Raw genomic sequence first — 24,370 nt, 5'->3', positions numbered from 1 at the left:
AATGCTCTTTCTCCCCTTCCTTTGCTCTTGAAACTTCATATTCTAAAACCTATTTTGGTGCCATAGTTGACCTCACCTGCAGTTTAATTAAAAAAAAAAAAAACAAAACAAAAAACCCACAACCTTCAGTGTAGATTTTCATTCCTCCCGCTCTCCCTTGCCTCCAACTACAAAGAAACAATGATTTAAACCCTTTGTGCCCTTTTAGAAAATTACACAGATACCCCATTGTGGAACCCTATAATCCCTTCGTGGAAAGGAAGAGATTAGCATATGAATACAAAGCAAAATGAATCCAGAATACAAAATGATCTACTGGATTGTGAAGCTCTTGTATTCTTAAAAATGTATTTATTTCCTCTTTTTGTATTGCCCCTTTAGTGGTCTTAGGGTTAAGGGAATTGAGCTTCCCTTTCTGGTTACCCGGAAAAGGATTAAAAACAAAAAACAAAAAAAACCAAAAAAACCACCAGATTCTAATAGGTGCAAAACCAACAGATGGCTCCCAGCGCCAGTGGAATCGCCAGTGGAATCTGCTACCCTCGACATGAGCTTGCTTGCCGGCGAGGAGTGTAGAAAGTGCTGTTCGCAGACTGCGTGGTGAAGGAGAGAAAGCGACAGAAGAGAGAGCCATAGTGCTGACGTTGAAGGCCCGGCCCTGTGAGGTTGCACAGGGTAAGTGGCGTTGGCCAGGCGGCAGCGGCGAAGGGGAAGGAAAGAGGATTTGAGCTGGGGGCGGGGCTTGCGGTACAGCGTGGCTCCTGATTGTTGGAGCGCGGCTGCCAATCTCGCAGAATCGCTCGGTTAACCAGTGCGCTGGCGAGACGCGCTCAGATATACTGAGTGAGCCCTGAGAAGCAGTCTCAGATCCTGACGGTGCAGCAGCCCGCAGCCTCAGCCAGCGAGTCCCAGCCGCTTTCAATGGAGGAGAAGCCCGGCCAGCCACAGCCTCAGCACCATCACAGCCACCACCATCCGCACCATCACCCTCAGCAGCAGCAGCAGCAGCCGCACCACCACCACCATTATTATTTCTACAACCACAGCCACAACCACCACCACCATCATCATCACCAGCAGCCTCACCAATACCTGCAGCATGGAGCCGAGGGCAGCCCCAAGGCCCAGCCAAAGCCGCTGAAACATGAGCAGAAACACACCCTCCAGCAGCACCAGGAAACGCCGAAGAAGAAAACAGGTCTGGGAGGGAGGACGGGTGGGGGAAGGGGGTTGGGGGTGGAGGACAGGGGAGATGGGGGTGGGGCTGGATCCGAAAAGCGCGGACGGGGTCGGGATGTGTGTGTGTGTGTGTGCCCTCCGGCTCTGGGGATGCCCCTTTCATTCTAGGGCTCGGGCTGAGCAATGGGGTTTGCAGCGCCCTCCTTCCCTCCAGCATGGGAGAGGCCCAGCCAGGCCAGCGTGACCTTCCCGGCCCCCGCCCCGGCTGAAGGGAGACCCACTGGGTCGGCCTTGCAAGTCCAACCTCATTATTCTTTTCCATTCACCTCTCTGCGTCCCTGGAGTTACCTCAATATGGGGGCCCTGAGATGGGGTAAACCTACCCCCAAAAAAATCCCTCGAGGTGTAACTCAGGAAGGCCTAGCGAATCCCGCCTCGGATGGTGTCGCGAGACCCTTTTGCAGGCGGCCAGGGGTGGGTAGGTAGGCTGAGTTGAGGAAGTGCCCCTCACCCGCCACCCCAAGCCCACCTGTGGCCTTGGGGCTCCCCATCTTGTTGGGGGGGGCTGTTGGGACCCCTCATCTCACGGGTCGTTTCCACCACTAAACGCCCTTTTTGGGCGCCGGACCCCGCAGTCTTGCCCCGCGGCTCCTCCCAAGGCTGGTGCCCCGGGCCCGCTCCCCCCAGAGCCGGCGCGGCTGGAATGTTCTCTCCTCCTCGCGGGGCCGCTTCCTGTCCGCCATGTTGGAAGCCGATTCCTGTCACCGACTCCGGCCCACTGAGGAGCGGGGGGGAAGGGTGTCGAGGGCCACACGGCGCGTCGGAGCTGGGTGACCTGGGATCACCACGGGCCGCCGCCTCGCCCCCTGCACTGCGGGGGCGCCGCCGCCCCCCGCTCCGCGGCCGCCCCTCCCCCGTCACCGGCCGGGGTTGTGTAACCCGGTGGCGGCGCGAGGCCCCGGGCGGGTCCCTGGGGTGAGGGGCGGGGGCGGTTGGGGTGGGGGAGGGAAGCGGCCACGAGGGGAGCGGCCTGCGCAGGGCCCCGCGCGCCAGCGGCCGCGTTTCCCGCTCCCGGGTGCGGCGGGAGGCGCGGGCAGTCGGGGCGGGGAGCCGGCCTCGAAGCGGAGCTGAGGGGGAAGAAGGCCGCGGGCGGCGGCGGCGGCCGCGGCGCTCCTAGGGGCAGGAGGCCTGGGGGGGCGGCGGGGGGATTCATTTTGGGTAGAGGCGGTGCCTGAGGCCGGGTGGGGTACCCAGCGGGAACCCAGCTCCCCGGTCACGAGTTTCTCTGCCACAGGAACCTCGTCTCCTGCCAGGTTCGCTCACGACTCCGCCTCTGAGGCTTTCACTTGGGCCTTTTCCTTCTAGCAGCTCATTTTCTACAAAAAAAAAAAAAAAAAAAAAAAAAAATTAACAAAAACCTTGTTCCATTCCCCTCCCCACCCGGCACTTACCTTCTGAGCTTGGGTAGTGTCTTTGAGGTGAGAGATTTTTTTAAAATGTTAGGATGAGGAAGAGGGCGAGCTTTTTGACCCCCTTTCTTGTCCTTAAGGGTGAACCCAAGTGGCTCATCCATGAGGTTAGATTACTACCATCTTGCCTCGGATGAGGCTTCTCTCCATGTTAAAAAGAAAGGTGTTTTTTCGTATTTTAAAGTCGATATTGATCCCCAAACTAATATTAACAAACGAGAAATTGAGTGTAAAAGTCATGTAAGAGTATTTCACGAAAAGTAAGTTTAAAAGTTTATAACCCTCGCATATTTTGAAAAATAAGGGCTCTATATAAATCGAAGAGAAAGGAAGCATAAAGCGTATGTTAAACCCAGCGTATCAAATTTGATAGAGGGAATTGTTGAGAGCTGGAGAAAAACTAAGTGCTTTTTTAATTGCAGATTGTAACTTGAAGACTGAAATTAGAATGTCAGATTTTCCATTTTGGGAGTTCGTTAGGGACCCGATGGTATGCAACAGAAGTGAACACGTAACACACGAGTTAGGTGTTTAATCCTAAAGATTTAGAGCAGTTTAAAAACTGTTAGGGACTACATAACTAGATTTTTTTAGCATTAGATCTTGTTCAAAAGATGAGAAAATACTACCGTATTATGGCTGCATAAGGCAATATTACTGTTGAGACTGAAAAATTGTATTTCATCGGTCAGGTAAATATACTCTTGCAAGACTTCTCTCTACATGTAGAAGCAGCCCCTAAACCATTCAAGGTGGTATTCCTCCAAATATTTCTTATCTCGGAAGACGTGGATAAAGAGGAGGAAACTGGAATTAGGAGTTTTGACAGAGTATAAACAATTTGGGGCGAGTGTATGGTTTGGTCACAGTACTGTTGCTTTGACATGCATTATGCTAATAATTAAGAAAACATTACAATATTTTTGAAATTTATCTGTAACATGTTGAGGTAGGCTTTTGTAACCCATTACTCACAAACCTAAAGAGGAACAGTTTTTTTTGTTTATCCAGAAGAGGGCGCAAGAGAAGGCCAAACGTGTTGAGTAATTTGTTTCTAATTGAAAAGCTAGATTTATCAGGACTCAAGTTTTGCTGAGTCTTTTGGAAGTAGGATTAGTATGTATAAGCAGCCCTAAATAATAAAAGCGCTAGGAGTCCTTTAATTTCTTACATTTATTCTATAATGTTTACATTTTTCTTAAATATTTAAGATATAAAAAAATTTCTTTCTGGCATACTTTATACATACCAACAAGGTTGTCATGAGGAAAGTTTTATGTAGTTAAACGAGATTTTCTTTCTTTTTGTTATTAAAACTTACAGGTGGGAGCACAGTGGCTTCTAAGCCGTTTTTTCATTGTTTGGTGAATTCTAATAGCTGAGTCACTACAAACTAGAATCTTAGGAAGAATTATTCTAGTTAGTTTTGGTTCAGCTCAGTTTGGAGATTGGATTTTTTGCTATTTCAAGTTGCTCATCTTTAATTGAAATCTGAAAAGTTGTGACTAATGGGCCCAAGGATACAAACCTTTGTTTAACCTGTTAGTATGTTAAATGATATAGGTAGTCTTGTATTCCTTCCAGAGTTAGGTAATGTATGTTACATTTTTGAATTTTTTAAATGTGGCTTGAATTCCTGCAACAGGACAACATTAAAGGAACAAGAAGCTTAAAAAGCAAAAAGTTATGCTATGAAATTAATGAATGTCAATGCAAAAGCTTATTTAAAACGTAACAGCTGGTTTCCAACTGTTTCCAAGTTATATCTATTAAAAATGATGACAGCCTTTATTTAGGGGACTTTCTGCTTTTGTTTCCTTTCTTTCTTTTTTTTTTTTTTTTGAGGCGGAGTCTCACTCTGTGGCCTAGGCCGGAGTGCTGTGGCATGATCTCAGCTCACTGCAACCTCTGCCTCCCAGATTCAAGCGACTCTCCTGCCTCAGCCCCCTGAGTAGCCGAGATTACAGGAGTATGCTACCATGCCCAGCTAATTTTTTTTTTTTTTTTTGATTTTTAGTAGAGATGGGACTTCACCATATTGGCCAGACTGTTCTCAAATTCCTGACCTCAAGTGATTCACCTGCCTGGGATCCCAAAGTGCTGGGATTACTGATGTGAGCCACTGCTGCTCCTGGCATTTTTCTGAGGAAAAAATAAACTTTTAGAAAACATCCTAAGCAATAATCTCTTTCTTCCTGTTTCATAGTTAAATTGTGCCACCAAAAATTTGATTTGATTGGCTATCATAGCTTTTCCAGCAGCCAAAAAATGTTAAAAAATGTAACCCTGTGGAATCTAAGAACTCTTTAAGAGTTCTAAGAAATCTTAAGAGGTTGGTGTGGTGGCTCTCACCTGTAATCCCAGCACTTTGGGAGGCCAAGGCGGGTGGATCACTTGAGGTCAAGAGTTTGAAACCAGCCAGGCCAACGTGGCGAAACCGGGCATTGTGGTGCATGCCTGTAATCCCATCTACTTGGGAGGCTGAGTCAGGAGAATCTCTTGAACCTGGGAGGTGGAGGTTGTGGTGAGCCGGGATCACACCATTGCACTCCAGCCTGGGCCACAGAGTGAGACTCTGTCTCAAAAAAAAAAAAAAAAAGAAAAAAAATAACTCTTATAAGATGTATTATCTCGTGGTACAAGTTTTGTGCCAGTCTGTTTTAGGAATGATTATGCCTTGAGTATATTTTCTTGGGGTACTTTAATACAGTAGAAGAAAATGCCTTTATTTGTTCAGTTTTAGTATTTGTACCTTTTTTTTTTTTTTTTTTGAGACGGAGTCTCGCTCTGTCGCCCAGGCTGGAGTGCAGTGGTGCGATCTCCGCTCACTGCAAGCTCCGCCTCCCAGGTTCACGCCATTCTCCTGCCTCAACCTCCCGAGTAGCTGGGACTACAGGCGCCTGCCACCACGCCCGGCTAATTTTTTTTGCATTTTTAGTAGAGACAGGGTTTTACCCTGTTAGCCAGGGTGGTCTCGATCTCCTGACCTCATGATCCTCCCGCCTCAGGCTCCCAAAGGAGGCTGAGCCACTGCACCCGGCCATTGTACCTTTTTTTCTAATGTAGAATGAGTAAGTCTTGTTGTGAATCTAATAGACTTATACATTAAGTTATTTTGGAACAATGATTCTCAGACTTATAAAAATAGTGTTCCTATTAGAGTCCTCATTTCTGCTGCCTTAAATATGTAGAGTATCCTATTGTGTTTTTTTGTTTTTTGTTTTTTGTTTTTGAAACAGAGTTTTGCTCTTGTTGCCCAGGCTGGAGTGCAATGGCCCAATCTGGGCTCACTGCAACCTCCGCCTCCTGGATTCAAGCTATTCTCCTGCCTCAGCCTCCCAAGTAGCTGGGATTACAGGCATGCACCACCATGTCTGGCTAATTTTGTATTTTTAGTAGAGACAGGGTTTCACCATGTTGGTCAGGCTGGTCTCGAACTCCTGACCTCAAATGATTCACCCACCTTGGCCTCCCAAAGTGCTGGGTGCCACTGCACCTACCCTGTATATCTGTTTCTAATGAGTTGACCTCAGGATGCTTTTGTGAACATTTCATAAAAAGGTAGATAACTAATAGCACCATTTTGTTACAGTGAAAAACTATTTGCATTAGCTATAATAGAATTGACTTTTTATGGTGGTTGAAGGTTTTTTTTTCTTGAGAGAGGGTCTCACTTTGTCACCCAGGCTAGAAGGCAGTGGTGCCATCTCAGTACATGCTCACTGCAGCCTCGACCTCCGAGGTTCAAGCTATCCTCCTCCCTTAGCAGCCCCAGCTGGGAGTATAGGCACATGCCCCACGCCCAGCTAATTTTTGTGTTTTTAGTAGAGACAGGGTTTCTCCATGTTGCCCAGGCTGGTCTTGAACTCCTGAACTCAAGCAGTCTGCCTGCCTTGGCCTCCCAAAGTGCTAGGATTACAGACATGAGCCACTGGCAGTTGACGGTTTTTAATTAAACCTGAATACCATAACACTAAAAAATTAGATCCTTTTTATTGTAGTTTTGTTAAATATTTTCTCATCGCATCTTTTGAGTCAAGGCAGTATTGCATAGTGGTAGGAAACCATGGATTGCAGATAGACTGGAGGTCAGATTTCCAGTGACAGAACTGGAATTCTGTCAATTGTCAGGATTGACAATTCATCTCTCAAAGTCTGTTTATCTAAATGTAAAATGAAGAAAATATGTTTTATAAAGGTTAGAAACATTGGTGCATAGATATTTTAATTTCACGTGTTAACAGTATGATCCAATATCTGGGAAATGTCAAAATGAAATTTAAGAATACTTTAGAAAAAGTTCACACGTTTTAGATAGTTGTCTGATAGATGCATTGGAAACTGCTGATAGTGACTACCAGCTATTTATGGTTTTGTAGAAATGAAGTCTTTAATTTCCTTGTAATAATTACTGTTTCAATAAAACTTGATTTTTACCCAGAGGGTATCTCTGCTCTGAATTGTAAAGAAAATTTTAGGCCGGGTGCATGACTCACGCCTGTAATCCTAGCACTTTGGGAGGCCGAGGCTGGCGAATCACGAGGTCAGGAGATCAAGACCATCCTGGCTAACATGGTGAAACCCCGTCTCTACTAAAAATCCAAAAAACATTAGCCGAGCGTGGTGGCGGGCGCCTGTAGTCCCAGCTACTCTGGAGGCTGAGGCAGGAGAATGACGTGAACCCAGAAGGCGGAGGTTGCAGTGAACCGAGATCATGCCACTGCACTCCAGCCTGGGCGACAGAGCGAGACTCCGTCTCAAAAAAAAGAAAATTTTATAACAGCCTTGTGAGAGTGATGGGTAGATTGATTTTGTTAGATGAGAGGTATTTGGCATACTGCTTAAGAGGTCTTTTTTTTTCTGGCCTCAGACTTTGCTTTGAATTTTGGCTCAGTTCTACCTCTTGCTTTGCTTAGCAGTAGATTGCATTTCCTAGTCTGTGAAATGGGGCTGACAAGTGTCTTCTCATAGAGATGTGAAATAATATAAAGCTACAGTTCATAGCATAGTGTCTAGCATACAGTAAATAAACATTTCTTAAATGTTAGGTATTAGTGTAATTTACATGTTGTGATTTTTTTTTTTAATAAACCGTTTTTTTCCCTCCCCTAGGCTATGGTGAACTAAACGGTAATGCTGGAGAAAGAGAAATCTCTTTAAAGAACCTGAGTTCTGATGAAGCCACCAACCCTATTTCCAGGGTCCTCAATGGCAACCAGCAAGTTGTAGACACTAGCCTGAAGCAGACTGTAAAGACCAACACCTTTGGGAAAGCAGGAATTAAAACCAAGAATTACATTCAGAAAAACAGTATGGACAAAAAGAATGGGAAGTCTTATGAAAATAAATCTGGAGAGAACCAGTCTGTAGATAAGTCTGATACTATACCAATTCCAAATGGTGTGGTAACAAATAATTCTGGCTATATTACTAATGGTTATATGGGTAAAGGAGCAGATAATGATGGTAGTGGATCTGAGAGTGGATATACAACTCCTAAAAAAAGGAAAGCTAGGCGCAATAGTGCTAAGGGTTGTGAAAACCTTAATATAGTACAGGACAAAATAATGCAACAAGAGACCACTGTCCCAACCTTAAAACAGGGACTTGAAACTTTCAAGCCTGACTATAGTGAACAAAAGGGAAATCGAGTAGATGGTTCGAAGCCCATTTGGAAGTATGAAACTGGGCCTGGAGGAACAAGTCGAGGAAAACCTGCTGTGGGTGATACGCTTCGGAAAAGCTCAGATAGTAAACCTGGTGTGAGCAGCAAAAAGTTTGATGATCGGCCCAAAGGAAAGCATGCTTCAGCTGTTGCCTCCAAAGAGGACTCATGGACCCTATTTAAACCACCCCCAGTTTTTCCAGTGGACAATAGCAGTGCTAAAATAGTTCCTAAAATAAGTTATGCAAGCAAAGTTAAGGAAAACCTCAACAAAACTATACAGAACTCTTCTGTGTCACCAACTTCATCTTCATCATCATCATCATCTACTGGGGAAACTCAGACCCAATCATCAAGTCGCTTGTCCCAGGTCCCTATGTCAGCGCTGAAATCTGTTACTTCTGCCAACTTTTCTAATGGGCCTGTTTTAGCAGGAACTGATGCAAATGTTTATCCTCCAGGGGGTCAGCCACTGCTAACTACTGCTGCTAATACTCTAACACCCGTCTCTTCTGGGACAGATTCAGTTCTCCAGGACATGAGTCTAACTTCAGCAGCTGTTGAACAAATTAAGACTAGCCTTTTTATCTATCCTTCAAATATGCAAACTATGCTGTTGAGCACAGCACAAGTGGATCTGCCCTCTCAGACAGATCAGCAAAACCTGGGGGATATCTTCCAGAATCAGTGGGGTTTATCATTTATAAATGAGCCCAGTGCTGGCCCTGAGACTGTTATTGGGAAGTCATCAGAGCATAAAGTGATGGAGGTGACATTTCAAGGAGAATATCCTGCCACTTTGGTTTCACAGGGTGCTGAAATAATTCCCTCAGGAACTGAGCATCCTGTGTTTCCCAAGGCTTATGAGCTGGAGAAACGGACTAGTCCTCAAGTTCTGGGTAGCATTCTAAAATCTGGGACTACTAGTGAGAGTGGAGCCTTATCCTTGGAACCCAGTCATATAGGTGACCTGCAGAAAGCAGACACCAGTAGTCAAGGTGCTTTAGTGTTTCTCTCAAAGGACTACGAGATAGAAAATCAAAATCCTCTGGCCTCTCCTACGAACACTTTGTTAGGCTCTGCCAAAGAACAGAGATACCAGAGAGGCCTAGAAAGGAATGATAGCTGGGGTTCATTTGACCTGAGGGCTGCTATTGTATATCACACTAAAGGTAACTCATTTGTTTCCTATGCAAAGATTTTTATTGGCCAATTTAGTATATTTATATTAAGAATTTTAAGAGAATTAGTTGTTCATATTAAGAGTATTTTAAGAGAATGACAATGTGGATAAGCAACTAACATCAAACTGATTCAGGGTCTTTGGAACTAGTATGATTAAAACTTAGAAGAAATGTTCACTTTTCCAACTTAAAATGGTTTTTAAAAATACAGACATAATTGACCTACCTGGTTCAAAGAAGTGAGGAGAACTTGCTTAAAGGTGTTGATGTTATATTTTCTTTTGACCGAGTGCTTTAAAAAAAAATTTTATTGAACATATGTTCTCCTTCCTTTGCTTTTTTGTTTCTCCTTTGCTTTTTGTTTGTTTTTTCTTTGAGAGGGAGTCTCACTCTGTTGTCAGGCTGGAGTGCAGTGGTGTAATCCCAGCTCACTGCAACCTCCACCTCCCAGGTTCAAGCGATTCTCCTGCCTCAGCCTCCTGAGTCGCTGAGATTACAGGCACGTGCCACCACGCCCGGCTAGTTTTTGTATTTTTAGTAGAGATGGGGTTTCACCGTGTTGGCAGGATGGTCTCGATCTCTTGACCTTGTGATCCACCTGCCTTGGCCTCCCAAAGTGCTGGGATTACAGGTGTGAGCCACCGCGCCCAGCTTCTTGTTTGTTTTTGAGACGGAGTCTCTCTTGCCTAGGCTGGAGTGCAGTGGTGGGATCTCGGCTCACCGCAACCTCTGCCTCCTGGGTTCAAGTGATTTTCCTGCCTCAGCTTCCCGAGTAGCTGGAATTATAGCCATGTGCCACCATGCCCAGCTTATTTTTGTATTTTTAGGAGAGACTGGTTTCACCATGGTGGCCAGGCTGGTCTCAAACTCCTGACCTCGTGATCTGCCCCCCTCTGCTTCCCAAAGTGCTGGGATTACAGGTGTGAGTCACTGCGCCCAGCTTCTCCTTTGCTTTTTGTATCATATGCTTCTTTATTAGTGAGCTCATTTAGTAGTTCTAATTTGCTTAAAATGAGTAGAAGCACTATTTTTGAAGAGGAGTTTGATAAGTCTTAAAAGGAGTAATGGATGCCAATTTGTAACTAGAAAATAAGTTAGACAAATTACAATGTCAAGCATGATAAGCATAGTCGAGACCAGGCTCTTGGGGGTCTCCTTTTTATAGCCCCAAAGCCCAAGTTTAAAGGGAACCAGGTATCCTTCAAGTTTCACGCTAGTAACTCTCTTTCTTTTCTTTTTTTTTTTTTGAGATGGAGTCTCTTGTCGCCCAGGCTGGAGTTCGGTGGCGTGATCTTGACTCACTGCAACCTCTGCCTCCCGGGTTCAAGCGATTCTCCTGCCTCAGCCTCGCACATAGCTGGGATTACAGGCGCCCACCATCACACCTGGCTAATTTTTGTATTTTTAGTACAGACGGGGTTTCCCCATGTTGGCCAGGCTGGTCTCAAACTCCTGACCTCAGGTGATCCACCCACCTGGGTCTCCCAAAGTGCTGGGATTACAGGTGTGAGCCACTGTGCCGGGCCTCATGTTAATAACTTTCTTAGAATGTGATATGTTTGTGTCTTAAAGAAAATTTTGCTGTATGGCATAACTCTAATCTAAATCTTTAGAGCAAATAATGAGGTTTAACGAATGATGTTTATATCCTTTTGCTTTTGAGAACAGTGGGTTTCAGTATTCCCATACTTTGCTATGTCTTCCTCCCTTCTGTAACAGAAATGCATACTCCATGCATGCATGTACACACTTAGTACATAGTCTATATTCCCATTTTAATAGTGGTTCATTTAGGCAGTGACTTGCAGGGAAGGGGGACCATACCAGATTGTGGGAATTAGGTCATTACCATATTCTCTCTGGAAGAAATATTGCCTGAGAGATGAATAACAAAGCAATTTATGTGACTTTTAAGCATATTTCCTAGTCTGCATACCTTTCCTTATCTGCAAGCTGGAAGACTTGAGTATAATAAATAGATGTCCTTTTAATATTATTTTACTTCCTTAAAAATGGAAGTAGTAGAATTGCTTAATGGAAGTTTTAAGAGTAGGAATTCTCAAAGATAACATTTACCTGATTTCACTTGTTCTCCAGCTCTGCTCTTTGGAGGTAAATATAGGAGTTGGTTGTTTTTAGGAATATTAGGACAAAAAGAAATGCTTCATTTTTTAAGATATGTATTGTACATTAGTTAGCCTCTGCCGGGGGAGTTGGGTTTTTTAGTATTGCTTTCTGTGCCGTCTGCCCTCTAGAGACTGTCACTAGAAAATGTTTACCCAAGTATTTTGCACTGGTGATCATTGTGTGAGCCTGAGAGGATATCTGGTTGTGTTATGTTCTCTTACTATCTCCAAAAAAATTGTAGGAGGCCCAGTGTGCTGGATCATGCCTGTAATCCCGGCACTTTGGGAGGCTGAAGTGGGAGGATCACTTGAGCTCAGGAGTTTGAGGCCAGCCTGGGCAACAATGTGTAGTCCCAGCTACTTGGGAGGCTTAGGAGGAAGGATCACTTGTGCCTGGGAGATCCAGGTCTGCAGTGAGCTATGATTGCACCACTGCACTCGAGCCTGGGCAGCAGAGTGAGACCCTGTCTTTCAAACAACAAAACGTGGGATATGCTCCCTTAGGTGGCTGGTTAATAGTTTTATGTACAATTTCTATTATGTGGAATTGCAGGCCATTTTTAAATGGGAATGTTAACTTGCATTATTCTTTATACATTTTCCCTATCCATGGGCTAACTGAATATGAAATCAGTGGTATTTAGATAAGCTGAATACCCCTATATGGGTGCAGTTATATTTAGTTTTGCTGGTGTTAATGAAAAAATTTGCTTTAGATAAAGTGTGTCATCTTGAGTTTTGTATTTGGACATGATTGGAAATTAATCAGATTGGCATCAAAATTTTTACCCCTCTAGAACAATAAATAATATTCAGTTCAATTAGGTTCCAGAGTAGCAAGTTCTTTGAATTCCTGCCAAATGTTGATTAGTCCATGAGTGGTCCATTGGCCCACTCATTTTTCTTTACTTGAATTAGATTTGAAGATCTTTTATAAGTGAAGGCTTTTTTTTTTTTTTTTTAAGTTAAACTCTAGAAGAAGTCATAATCAGTTGGGCTACTGGAGTATCCTTTAAGAACATCTGTATTATTTTCTTTGTGCTTTAGTGTAGTCTTCAAATATTCAGTAGTAATCTAAGTGAGTTGAAGTTGGGCTTAGAATTGGAAGTTTTCTGCATTTCTCCTAACTTCAAAAATAAGCTGTTCAGCAACTTAATTTGGAAATAGTGGGTAAGAGAGTACATTATGTCACTTCTTTGGGAATGGTGTGCTATTTATTTATATAAAGGAAGGTATTTTTATTTTATTTTATTTTTGTTGTTGTTGTTTGTTTGTTTTGAGACGGGGTCTTAGTCTGTTGCCCAGTCTGGAGTGCAGTGTTGCAATCTTGGCTCACTGCAACCTCTGCTGTCTAGGTTCAAGTGATTCTCCAGCCTCAGCCTCCTGAGTAGCTGGGATTACAGGTGCACACCACCATGCCTGGCTAATTTTGTATTTTTAGTAGAGATGGGGTTTTACTATGTTGGTCAGGCTGGTCTCCTGACCTCGTGGATCCACCTGCCTTGGCCTCCCAAAGTACTGGGATTACAGGTGTGAGCCACTGCACCCAACAAAGAAAGGTGTTTATTTGACTCAAGGTTTTGGCAGCTGGGAAGTCCAAGTGCATGGTGGCGGCTTCTGGCAAGGGCTTTTTTTTTTTTTTTTTTTTTTTTGAGACGGAGTCTTGCTCTGTCACCCAGGCTGGAGTACAGTGGCCCACTCTCGGCTCACTGCAAGCTACGCCTCCCGGGTTCTCGCCATTCTCCTGCCTCAGCCTCCCGAGTAGCTGGGACTACAGGCGCCCACCACCACGCCCAGCTAATTTTTTGTATTTTTAGTAGAGACGGGGTTTCACCGTGGTCTCGATCTCCTGACCTTGTGATCCGCCCGCCTCGGCCTCCCAAAGTGCTGGGATTACAAGCGTGAGCCACCGCACCCGGCTAGGACTTTTTTTTTTTAATACAGGAACTTTTTAGATTAAGTGTAAGTGTAATACGGATTTTTTAAAATGTGAGTGTTAGTACAGTTGAGGGTATGAAGTAAAGATACAATAGAGCATAAAAGGGATTTGTGTGGATTCTGATTCTTGGGATTTTCCTTTTAGCCTTTTTTTTTTTTTTAATTAAAGAGACAGGATCTCATTGTCACCCAGGCTGGAGTGCAGTGGCACTATCATAGCTCACTGTAGCCTTGAACTCCTGGGCTCAGGTGATCCTCCTGCCTCAGCCTCCTGAATAGCTGGGACAGCAGGTGTGCACCGCAATGCCTTGCTAATTTTTTTATTTTTATTTTTTGAGATGAAGTCTCGCACTGTTGCCCTGGCTGGAGTGCAGTGGCGTGATCTCAGCTCACTGCACCCTCTGCCTCACAGGTTCAAGAGATTTCTCCTGCCTCAGCCTCCCTAGTAGCTGAAATTACAGGCATGAGCCACTGTGCCCGGCCGCCCAGCTGTTTTGTGTGTGTATATATGTATATAGTGATGGTGTCTCTGTATTTTATCTAGGCTGGTCTTGAACTCTTGGCCACAAGGGATCCTCCTGCCTCAGCCTCCCAAAGTGCTAGAATTATAGGTGTGGGCCACCATACCTGTCCTAACTTTTTTTTTTTTTTTAGACGGAGCCTCACTCTGTCACCCAGGATGGAGTGCAATGGTGCGATTTTGGCTCGCTGCAACCTCTGCCTCCTGGGTTCAAGTGATTCTGCCTCAGCCTCCCAAGTAATGCGGATTACAGGCGTGTACCACCATGCCTGGCTAATTTTTTGTATTTTTAGTAGAGATGGGGTTTCGCCATGTTGGCCAGACTGGTCTTGAACTCTTGACTTCAAATGATCCGTCTACCTTCACCTCTGAAAGTGCTGGGATTACAGGCGTGAGCCACTGTGTCCAGCCTAATTTTTGTATTTTTAGTAGAAATGGGGTTTCACCATGTTGGCCAGACTTGTCACAAACATCTGACCTCAAGTAATCTGCCTGCCTCGGCCTCCCAAAGTGCTGGGATTATAGGCATAAGCCACCACACCTGGCTCCGATGGCTTTTTTAAGAGACAGCGTCTCACCCCATGACTCAGGCTGGAATGCAGTGGTACGATCCTAGCTCACTGCACCCTTGAACTCCTGGGCTTAAGGGATCCTCCCTCCTCACCTCCTGTGTGTGTAGCTGGGACCATAGGTTCATGCCATCACCCATGTTGTCTGGGCTGGTCTGGAATTCCTGCCCTCAAGTGATCCTTCTGCTTCAGCCTCCTTAAGTATTGGGATTACAGGCATGAGCTACCATGTCTAGTTTGTGATGGCTGTTAGCGTGTGTACCTGAGACATATAACTGCCTTCTTAAAAGTTGTTATCTCGGTCATTTGAAGCCAAGTCTTTTGAAATAATAATTGATATGAGTTGTGTGTTTGGTCACAGTGCCAGTTTGAACTGGGTTGATCTGTCTTGCATGGCTGTTATGGCACTGAAGGATATGAAGCATTTGAAATGCTGACATTTTGATCTATTCATTTTAAAGTAGGCTGGGGCCGGACATGGCTCACACCTGTAATCCCAGCACATTGGGAGGCCGAGGCGAGTGGATCACCTGAGGTTAGGAGTTTGAGACCAGCCTGGCCAACATGGCGAAACCCCATCTCTACTGAAAATACAAAAATTAGCCAGGCATAGTGGTGCAGGCCTGTAGTCTCTGCTAATTGGAAGGCTGAGGTGGGAGAATCGCTTGAATCTGGGAGGTGGAAGTTGCAGTGAGGCCGAGATCTCACCACTGCACTCTATCCAGCCTAGGAGACAGCGAGACTTCATCTCAAAAAATGAAAATAAAAATAGTCTGCATGCTGTGGCTCTCGCCTATAATCCTAGCATTTTTGAAGGCTGAGGCAGAAAGATTGCTTGAGCCAAGGAGTTTGAGATCAGCCTGGGCAACATAGCGAGTCCTGATTGCTACAAAAAAATTTTAAGCATTAGCTGGGCATGGTGGCATGTGGAGGCTGAGATAGAGGATATCACCAAGCCCAAGAGGTCAAGGATACAGTGAGCCGTAATCATGCTGTTGCACTCAAGGTTATGCAACAGAGTGAGACCCTGTCTCAAAAACAAAACAGTTGGTATTAAGCAATTGCTTACAGATCTATGTTCACGTAGATTAATATGGCACCAATTTGGGTAGACTGGAAGCCATTTTTCTATTGACTAGAAGATCAGTTTCTTGGAATAGTGCAGGCAGAGGTATAATAAAGGTTTTCTGCTTTGTATTTTCAACCATGTAAATGATCTGAAGTTTTAAAAATCATTTTTTAAAAAAGCTTTTAGATTGGGAACGGGCATAAGGGAATGGATAAGATTACATCAACAAGATTTAGGAAATAGGATATGAAGAGACAAATTATGATTAATCCATAAAATTGACAGGGACTAGGTATAGTTGACATTTGTTTACAGAAGGATCTGAATATTAAATTTTCTCTTCTAAACACAATGTAAATAAGTATTTTCACGTTTGCTGCATTTTATTGAAATTGCTACCTGAATGCCTATGGCATCACAGCTGTCTTCCTAATAATCTTATTAATGTGCACCTGCAAATTTTACAGTTTTAAGGTTTGCTTTGGTTTTAGCCCTGGTTGGATTCCCTAGATTTGAAAAGGATCCCTGTTTATGAGGATATAATAATGTGGGACATATAGGAATGAATGTAACAAATAATTCCTAATTTGGTATAAGATCTCCATTCTCCCAGTGAGAGAACTCATACTGGCTGTTTAGCACCCATACTGGCTTCTTGATGTGTCATGATGTCTGCTTTATGAATACAGTAATAATAAATTCACCTTGATACTGGTGAAAGATCACTTGTAAGGAATTTATGGAAGTTAAAATTTAACTTCCAGATTTCACTAGCTTAAGTCCTGAGTGTGAGGGAAATAACCATCTATGCTGTAAGAAGAGCAGACACTATTACTGTAACGGTAGTAGCAAAACCAGAAATTGTTTATTACTATTATAGTAGTAGCAGTTCCATTCCAAGCAACTTTTACCCTTATAAAGTACATGGGATTAGAATAAGTAGAGCAGTAGAAAAGAGAAAAACAACAAAAACAACTTGAGTTCTGAGTTTCTATTTAGGGGTAGTCTGGATAATTCTTATCCTGGTTTGTTGTAGCTTCAGAGAAGAGTTCATTAAGGGGTCTACTGAAAAGGTGGTGACTTCTAACTGTCTTAATTCAGAATTACTTGAAAACATGCTGTTCTCTTCTCTTCTCTCTTTTCTTTTGCTTTCTTTCGCTTCCTTTCCCTTTCCTTTTCCCTTTCCCTTTTCGACAGAATTTCACTCTTGTTGCCCAGGCTGGAGTCCAATGGCGTGATCTCGGCTCACTGCAACGTCTGCCTCCTGGGCTCAAGTGATCTGCCTCAGCCTCCTGAGTAGCTGGGATTACAGGCGTGCATCACCACGCTCGGCTAATTTTGTATTTTTAGTAGACACTGAGGTTTCACCATGTTGGTCAGGCTGGTCTCAAAAACTCCTGACCTCTGGTGATCCACCCGCCTTGGCCTCCCAAAGTGCTGGGATTAGAGCCGTAAGCCACTGCACGTGGCCTGAAAACATGCTATATTTCTCTCTGGGTATTGTCAAACTGAAAAAGGGTGGTAGAAATTTCTGACAAGCTTCTTTGTAAAAGAATAGGCAAGTATGGCAGACTGGTTAAGAAAAAGGAAATCAGCCGGGCGCGGTGGCTCAAGCCTGTAATCCCAGCACTTTGGGAGGCCGAGGCGGGTGGATCACGAGGTCAGGAGATCGAGACCATCCTGGCTAACATGGTGAAACCCCGTCTCTACTAAAAATACAAAAAACTAGCCGGGCGTGGTGGCGGACGCCTGTAGTCCCAGCTACTCGGAGGCTGAGGCGGGAGAATGGCGTGAACCTGGGAGGTGGCAGAGCTTGCAGTGAGCCAAGATTGCGCCACTGCACTCCAGCCTGGGCGACAGAGCGAGACTCTGTCTCAAAAAAAAAAGAAAAAGAAAAAGGAAATCAGAACAGCAAAACATGGTATAATAACCTGTAATCATCCAAAAAATGGGCAAATCTGAATTAAAGGGGAAAAGCAGAATTTTAATTTATCATATCATCCTTGCCGAATTGTACAGGATTTGATCCAAAATGTCTTAATAAGGTATTGGAAAGCATGATTAGTGATAAATTGATTTGGGGGTTCTCAGTTGTGGGAGTCAGTTTGTTTGGCATTATGTTTGATTTATTCTCTATCTCTGGTGGAGCCATTTACTTTAGATGTTAATTTTTAAAAGATGTTCTAGGTTCAGGCACAGTGGCACATGCAAATCCCAGCACTTTGGGAGGCTGAGGTGGGCGGATCCCCTGAGGTCAGGAGTTTGAGACCAGCGTGGCCAGTGTGTTGAAACCCGGTCTCTACTAAAAATATAAAAATGAGCCAGGCATAGTAGCGTGAGCCTGTAGAGTAGTCCCAGCTACTCTGGAGGCTTAGGCAGGAGAATCTCTTGAACCTAGGAGGCAGAGGTTGCTGTGAACCGAGACTGTGCTGCTGCACTCTAGTCTGGGTGTCAGAGCAAGACTATCTCAAAAAACAAACAAAATGTTCTATTAGCTGAGACAATGGTATTATTCATTTTTAAATGCAAAAAATAAGCTTCTAGTTAGCTTTAGCCCTTTTAGCTTCCATGAGGGATTTAATAATTAAATGCCGGATCTGTTTGGTTTGATTATATGAAATTGCTGTTTCTGTAGGTCAGAAGTGGAGTGTGAGCAATGCCAAATGGGTCTACCTAATACTGTTTACAGTTATATTATTACTTCCTGGCTGATTTATGAATAGTATTTGTTCAACTCAGTATTTACTTATTGCACCAAGCCCTGTGGGAAGCAGTAGTGATAAATAGACGAAAGGTGAGGGTTTGTGTCATTGAGAAACTTGGTCTAATAGAGAAACACATGGAAAGAAATGTATTACTCTTGTTGGCTGGGCACAGTGGCTCACACCTATAATCCCAGCACTTTGAGAGGCCAAGGCTGGCGGATCACTTGAGGTCAGGAGTTAGAGACCACCCTGGCCAACATGGTGAGACCCCCATCTCTCCTAAAAAAATATACAAAAATTAGCCGGGCATGGTGGCACGTGCCTGTAGTCCCAGCTACTCAGGAAACTAAGGCAGGGGAATCGCTTGAACCTGAGAGATGGAGGTTGCAGTGAGCCAGGATTGTGCCAAATGTAGTTGGAACCCGTAAGGTGGGGGCAGGGTGAGGGAAGGGCAGTCAGGATTCCAAAAAGAAGTGGGCGTTAGTCTGTCTATTGTGCCCAGATAGTAAGATTACTTTAGGTGGAAGAAATAATAGTGTTTGAAGATTGCCAGCCATTGAGTTTGTTTAAAGGAAGGTGAATAGTACAAGTTTAAAGTCCTTTATAATTAGATAACTTAGTTATCTAATTAATATGTTGATGTACTAGCTATTGTGTCAGGTGCCAGGAGATACAAATTCAATTTCACAGTGCTAGTAGCTTTTGCTGTAGGCAGTGAGAATCCATTGAAAAGTTTTGAGCAGTGTGGTCACTTTCAGATTTCTCTATATATGTTTGAGACGGAGTCTCTCTGTGTCACCTAGGCTGGAGTACCATGGCGCGATCTTGGCTCACTGCAACCTCTGCCTCCTGGGTTCAAGCGATTCTCTTGCCTCAGCCTCCTGAGTAGCTGGGATTACAGGTGTGCACCACCACGCCCGGCTCATTTTTGTATTCTTAGTAGAGACAGGGTTTCACCAAGTTGGTCAGGCTGGCCTTGAACTCCTGACCGCAAGTGATCTGCCTGCCTCGCCCTCCCAAAGTGCTGGGATTACAGGCATGAGCCACTGCACCTGGCTAACAGATTTATATTTTTAAAGGAAAAGAATGGTTAGCCAGATTGTGGAAGACAGAAAGTGAGGCCTGAGTAATGGCAAAGGAGGCCAGTTAAAAGGCAACTGCATAAACATTCAAAAGATACTACTGCTTGAGCCAGGGCAATGACATTGGGCTAGAGAAAAAGAGATAGATAACCAGAAAGTTGCAAGTGTCTTACCTTTGGTTAAGATTTACCAGAGGTGAACATTGCCTCTGTAAATTCCTTAGTTTGAATTTCCTTGACTCTACCCACTCTTATATCCTACACCTTCACTATAACTGTCTTGGGGTCATTCTCTGTTTCTCAAATGTTCCTTGAGTTCCCTTTTCATGTTACGTCAATTTCTCTGGCTAATCTTGTCCAGTTCTGTTACTATATATACTAGGCTTAAGACTTCTTCAGAGGCCAGGCGTGGTGGCTCACGCCTGTAATCCCAGCACTTTGGGAGGCCAAGGCAGGTGGATCACCTGAGGTCGGGAGTTCAAGACCAGCCTGGCCAGCATGGTGAAACCCTGTTTGTACAAAAAAACACAAAAAGTTAGCCAGGTATGGTGGCACATGCCTATAATCCCAGCCGCTTGGGAGACTGGAGCAGGAGAATCACCGGAACCCAGGAGGTGGAGGTTGCAGTGAGCCGAGATCGAGCCATTGCACTCCAGCCTGGGTAACAAGAGTGAAACTCTGTCTCAAAAAAACAAACAAAAAAAAACCCTTGAGTTCAGACCATATATATTCCACATCATCGCTGCAATTCTATACATATAAATTGAATTCATTCTCTTCCAAAACCTGCTTTTTCTTTCCTGCCCTTAGTGAATTAGCATTAACCCAATTTTTTGTCATTAGATTATATGGACCATTTCTCTAAGAGCTCCATTTTTTTCTTTTCTATCTCAGATACTGTCTTCATTTCTTCTTAACATTTATTGGGCTGTCTCTCTATATTGTCACTTCATCTGTTCTGTTCATTACCTGGAAGAATCATCACTATTTAGTACAATAACCTTAGATTTCTTCAGTGGCTTCCCTTCACCTATATGATTAAGTAATAAACTTTATTTCATATGTAGCTTTTTACTCTGTCCCCTGAATAATGTTCTTTAAATCTCTCATTCTTAGTGACTTTGTGAACCATAGCGTCTTTGTTGCAACCACTCAATACTTGGTTCTGCATTGTAGCTCAAAAGCAGTCATAGATGGTACATATACAGTGGATGTGGCTGTGTTCCATTAAAACTTTTTTTTGTTTTTTAAGACACGGTTTTCTCACTATATTGCCTAGGCTGGAGTGCAGTGGCATGATCATAGCTCACTGTCTCCTTGAATTCTTAGACTCAAGCAATCCTCTTGCCTCAGCCTCCTGAGTAACTGAGACTACAAGCATGTGCTGTTAGCACACCCAGCTAGTTTTTAAATGTTTTGTAGACACAGGGTCTCACCATCATGCTAAGGCTGGTCTCAAGTGATCCTCCCGCCTCTGCCTCCCAAAGTGCTGCAATTACAGGTCTGAACCACCACAGGCCCTCATTAAAATTTAATTTGCAAAAACAGATGGTGGATAGTAATCGTTTGTTCACCCCTGCTCAAACGCACCTTGTTAAAGCACACACATACCACTAACCTTTGTTCATTGCTGATGCTCCTGCCGATAACCCACCCTCCCAAATGAAGTTGCTTACTAGAATAAGCTCACAGAGGGCAGATTCTTTGTGGTTTTGCATCTATACCCTGAGCTGGTGAGTAGTAGTTTTTTTCAATCAACTTGGAATTAAGAACTTGTGGGTAAGTGGACATTTCGCTATAGGAAGCATTGTGATAGGGTGGTATTACGTAGAAAGTCTGCTCTAGGAAATTGAACATTAACTTTTCATTTGAGTGGCGTAGCTAAATATAAGTTTTGATATAAAGAAATTTCAGATTGGGTGGTGGTAGTGATTTAAAATACAGGATTTTGCTCTTAAGATATACTTGGTATATCTTAAGAGCAAAAACTTTTACTTAGGTTCTATTAGGTTTGGCCCTGTGGGCATTTCTCAATAAATATTTGCATAATTAGATGCTGTGATCACTCTTCAGAAAGAACTGGCAAGTTAGATTTTGTGATGTGTCTGTGTGTGTAGAAGAGAGCAGTGTTAAAAGATCAAGGCTGGGTGTGATGGCTCATGCCTGTAGTCCCAGCACTTTGGGAGGCCAAGGTGGGTGGATCACCTGAGGTCAGGAGTTTCAGACTAGCCTGGCCAACATGGCGGAACCTGTCTCTACTAAAAATACAAAAATTGGCTGGGTGTGATGACTCACGTCTGTAATCCCAGCACTTTGGGGGACCGAGGCGGATGGATCACAAGGTCAGGAGTTCCAAGACCAGCCTGGCCAACATGATAAAACCCTGTCTCCACTAAAACTACAAAAATTAGCTGGGTATGGTGACGTGCGCCTGTAGTCCCAGCTACTTGGGAGGCTGAGGCAGAAGAATCGCTTGAACCCGGGAGGCAGAGATTGCAGTAAGCCGAGATCTCACTATTGCACTCCAGCCTGGGCGACAGAGCGAGATTCTCTCAAAAAAAGAAAAAGAAAAAGAAAAAAAAACCCCAAAGAATCAGTTACTGAGGTGGAGCATCCCAAATCTGAGACTCTAAGATCCAGAATGCTTTGAGATCCAAAATTTTTTCAGTACTGACATGATGTTCAAAAAGAAAATGCTCCTTGTCCAATAATATCATGGAAACATTCCCAAATCTAAAACACTTCTGGTCCCAAACATTTCAGATAAGGATACTGAACTTGTACGTGTATGATGATTTTGTATAATTCAAATTGCCTTCCTTAGCCTTCTTTATACTATTCACTTGCTTTGCTTCTCGGGATAGTCAAAACATTAAATTACACAAATGAGGGGCCAGGCGCGGTGGCTTACGCCTGTAATCCCAGCACTTTGGGAGGCCAAGGTGGGCGGATCACAAGGTCAGGAGATAGAGACCATCCTAGCTAACACGGTGAAACCCCGTCTCTACTAAAAATACAAAAAATTAGCTGGGCATGGTGGCAGGCACCTGTAGTCCCAGCTACTTGGGAGGCTGAGGCAGGAGAATGGCGTGAACCCTGGAGGTAGAGCTTGCAGTGAGCCAAGATAGCATCACTGCACTCCAGCTTGGGTGACAGAGCGAGACTCTGTCTCAAAAAAAAAAAAAAAAATCACAAACGAACCCATTTCGTATTTAAACTCTGAGTTGAGACTTAGGTAACCTAAAAGAGGACAGAATGTAATGTCAGCCCTTTCCTATGTGTTCTATCGATAATGTCATTTCTTTTTTTTTTTTTTTTTTTTGAGACAGCCTTGCTCTGTTGCTCAAGCTGGAATGCAGTGGCGTGATCTGGGCTCACTGCAATCTCCGCCTCCCGCGTTCAAGTGATTCTCCTGTCTCAGCCTCCCAAGTAGCTGGGACTACAGGTGCCCGCCACCATGCCCGGCTAACTTTTTTGTGTTTTAAGTAGACATGAGGTTTTACCATGTTGGGTGAGGCTGGTCTCAAACTCTTGACCTCAGGTGATCCACCTGCCTTGGTCTCACAAAGTGCTGGGATTATAGGCGTGAGCCACCGCGCCCGGCCATGTCATTTCTTGTTAGTTTTGTTAAGGTTAAGCATAGCATCATGTAAATGCTATTTGATTCATTTTCTCTTTCTGATCCTAACCTTGTTTGAGTTTTGGGGAAACTTTTAAATTTTGATCAAGGAAATGAAGTTACTAGTAGTGAAAGAAGTAATTAATATTAAGTAACAGGAAGGGAAATTGCATTCAGTTCTCAGTTCAGCATTTCTGATAATGCTGATTTCTTTCTTTCTTTCTTTCTTTCTTTCTTTTTTTTTGAGATGGAGTCTCACTCTTTTGCCCAGGCTGCAGGGCAGTGGCGCAAATTCGGCTCACTGCAACCTCCGCCTCCTGTGTTCAAGCGATTCTCCTGCCTCAGCCTCCTCAGTAGCTGGGATTACAAGCATGTGCCACCATGCCCGACTAATTTTTGTATTTTTAGCAGATGGGGTTTCACCATGTTGGCCAGGCAGGTCTCAAACTCTTTACCTTGTGATCTGCCTGCCTCGGCCTCCCAAAATGCTGAGATTAAAGGTATGAGCCACTGCACTAGGAACATGCTGATTTATTTCTTGGCTAGAAGTTGGCTTGCTTCATGGCTAGTTTTATAGGTACATCATACATCCCTATTTCCCCCTCAGAAGTCATGATGAAATTCACTACTCCAGAACTCACATTTAAGGGTAGTAACATTTTATCATAAATCATTTTTAAATGTATAGTATTTGAGTAAAACCTTAAGCTGTGGTAAAGAAGTGTCTTCAACTTGTTAAATTGGGTGTTTGCAAATAGTTGTTTTGTCTTCTTTATTCTAAAATGTGTATGTTTGCTTTGTTTTTAAAGCAGTGTGTTTGTTACTGTGACTCTGAAGTGTATTCTCAAAAAAGGGGGAAAGTACAGGGACAGGTTGAGTTTCCAGTGGGGAAGAAAAAAGGAAATGTTATTTATAGGTGGGTAACATGAAAAGTTGGGTTAACTTTTTTTCTTTCCTTTTTTTTTCTTTTTTTTTTTTTCTTTTTTATTTATTTATTTATTTATTTATTTATTTTTGAGACGGAGTCTCACTGTGTCGCCCAGGCTGGAGTGCAGTGGCGCGATCTCGGCTCACTGCAAGCTCCGCCTCCCGGGTTCACGCCATTCTCCCGCCTCAGCCTCCGAGTAGCTGGGACTACAGGCGCCCGCCACCACGCCCGGCTAGTTTTTTGTATTTTTAGTAGAGACGGGGTTTCACCATGTTAGCCAGGATGGTCTCGATCTCCTGACCTCGTGATCCACCCGCC

At 44.0% G+C, this 24,370-nt stretch overlaps 1 protein-coding gene across 1 annotated transcript in view; it reads left to right on the top strand.

Annotated features, from left to right (window-relative positions):
• Positions 1–689: 689 nt before the first annotated feature.
• NUFIP2 (nuclear FMR1 interacting protein 2) overlaps positions 690–24,370 on the top strand; it is a 39,158-nt gene continuing 15,477 nt past the window's right edge. Inside the window, exons 1-2 of the mRNA XM_003912538.5 lie at positions 690–1,198; positions 7,761–9,485. Of these exons, the coding sequence (XP_003912587.1) occupies positions 922–1,198; positions 7,761–9,485 (2,002 nt within the window). The 5' untranslated portion in view covers positions 690–921. The remainder of the gene's footprint in view (positions 1,199–7,760; positions 9,486–24,370) is intronic.

The sequence above is a fragment of the Papio anubis genome, chromosome 17, assembly GCF_008728515.1.
Source record: "Papio anubis isolate 15944 chromosome 17, Panubis1.0, whole genome shotgun sequence".
In the NCBI taxonomy this organism is placed as follows: Eukaryota; Metazoa; Chordata; class Mammalia; order Primates; family Cercopithecidae; genus Papio; species Papio anubis.
This window is presented reverse-complemented; position numbering and strand designations above follow the sequence as displayed.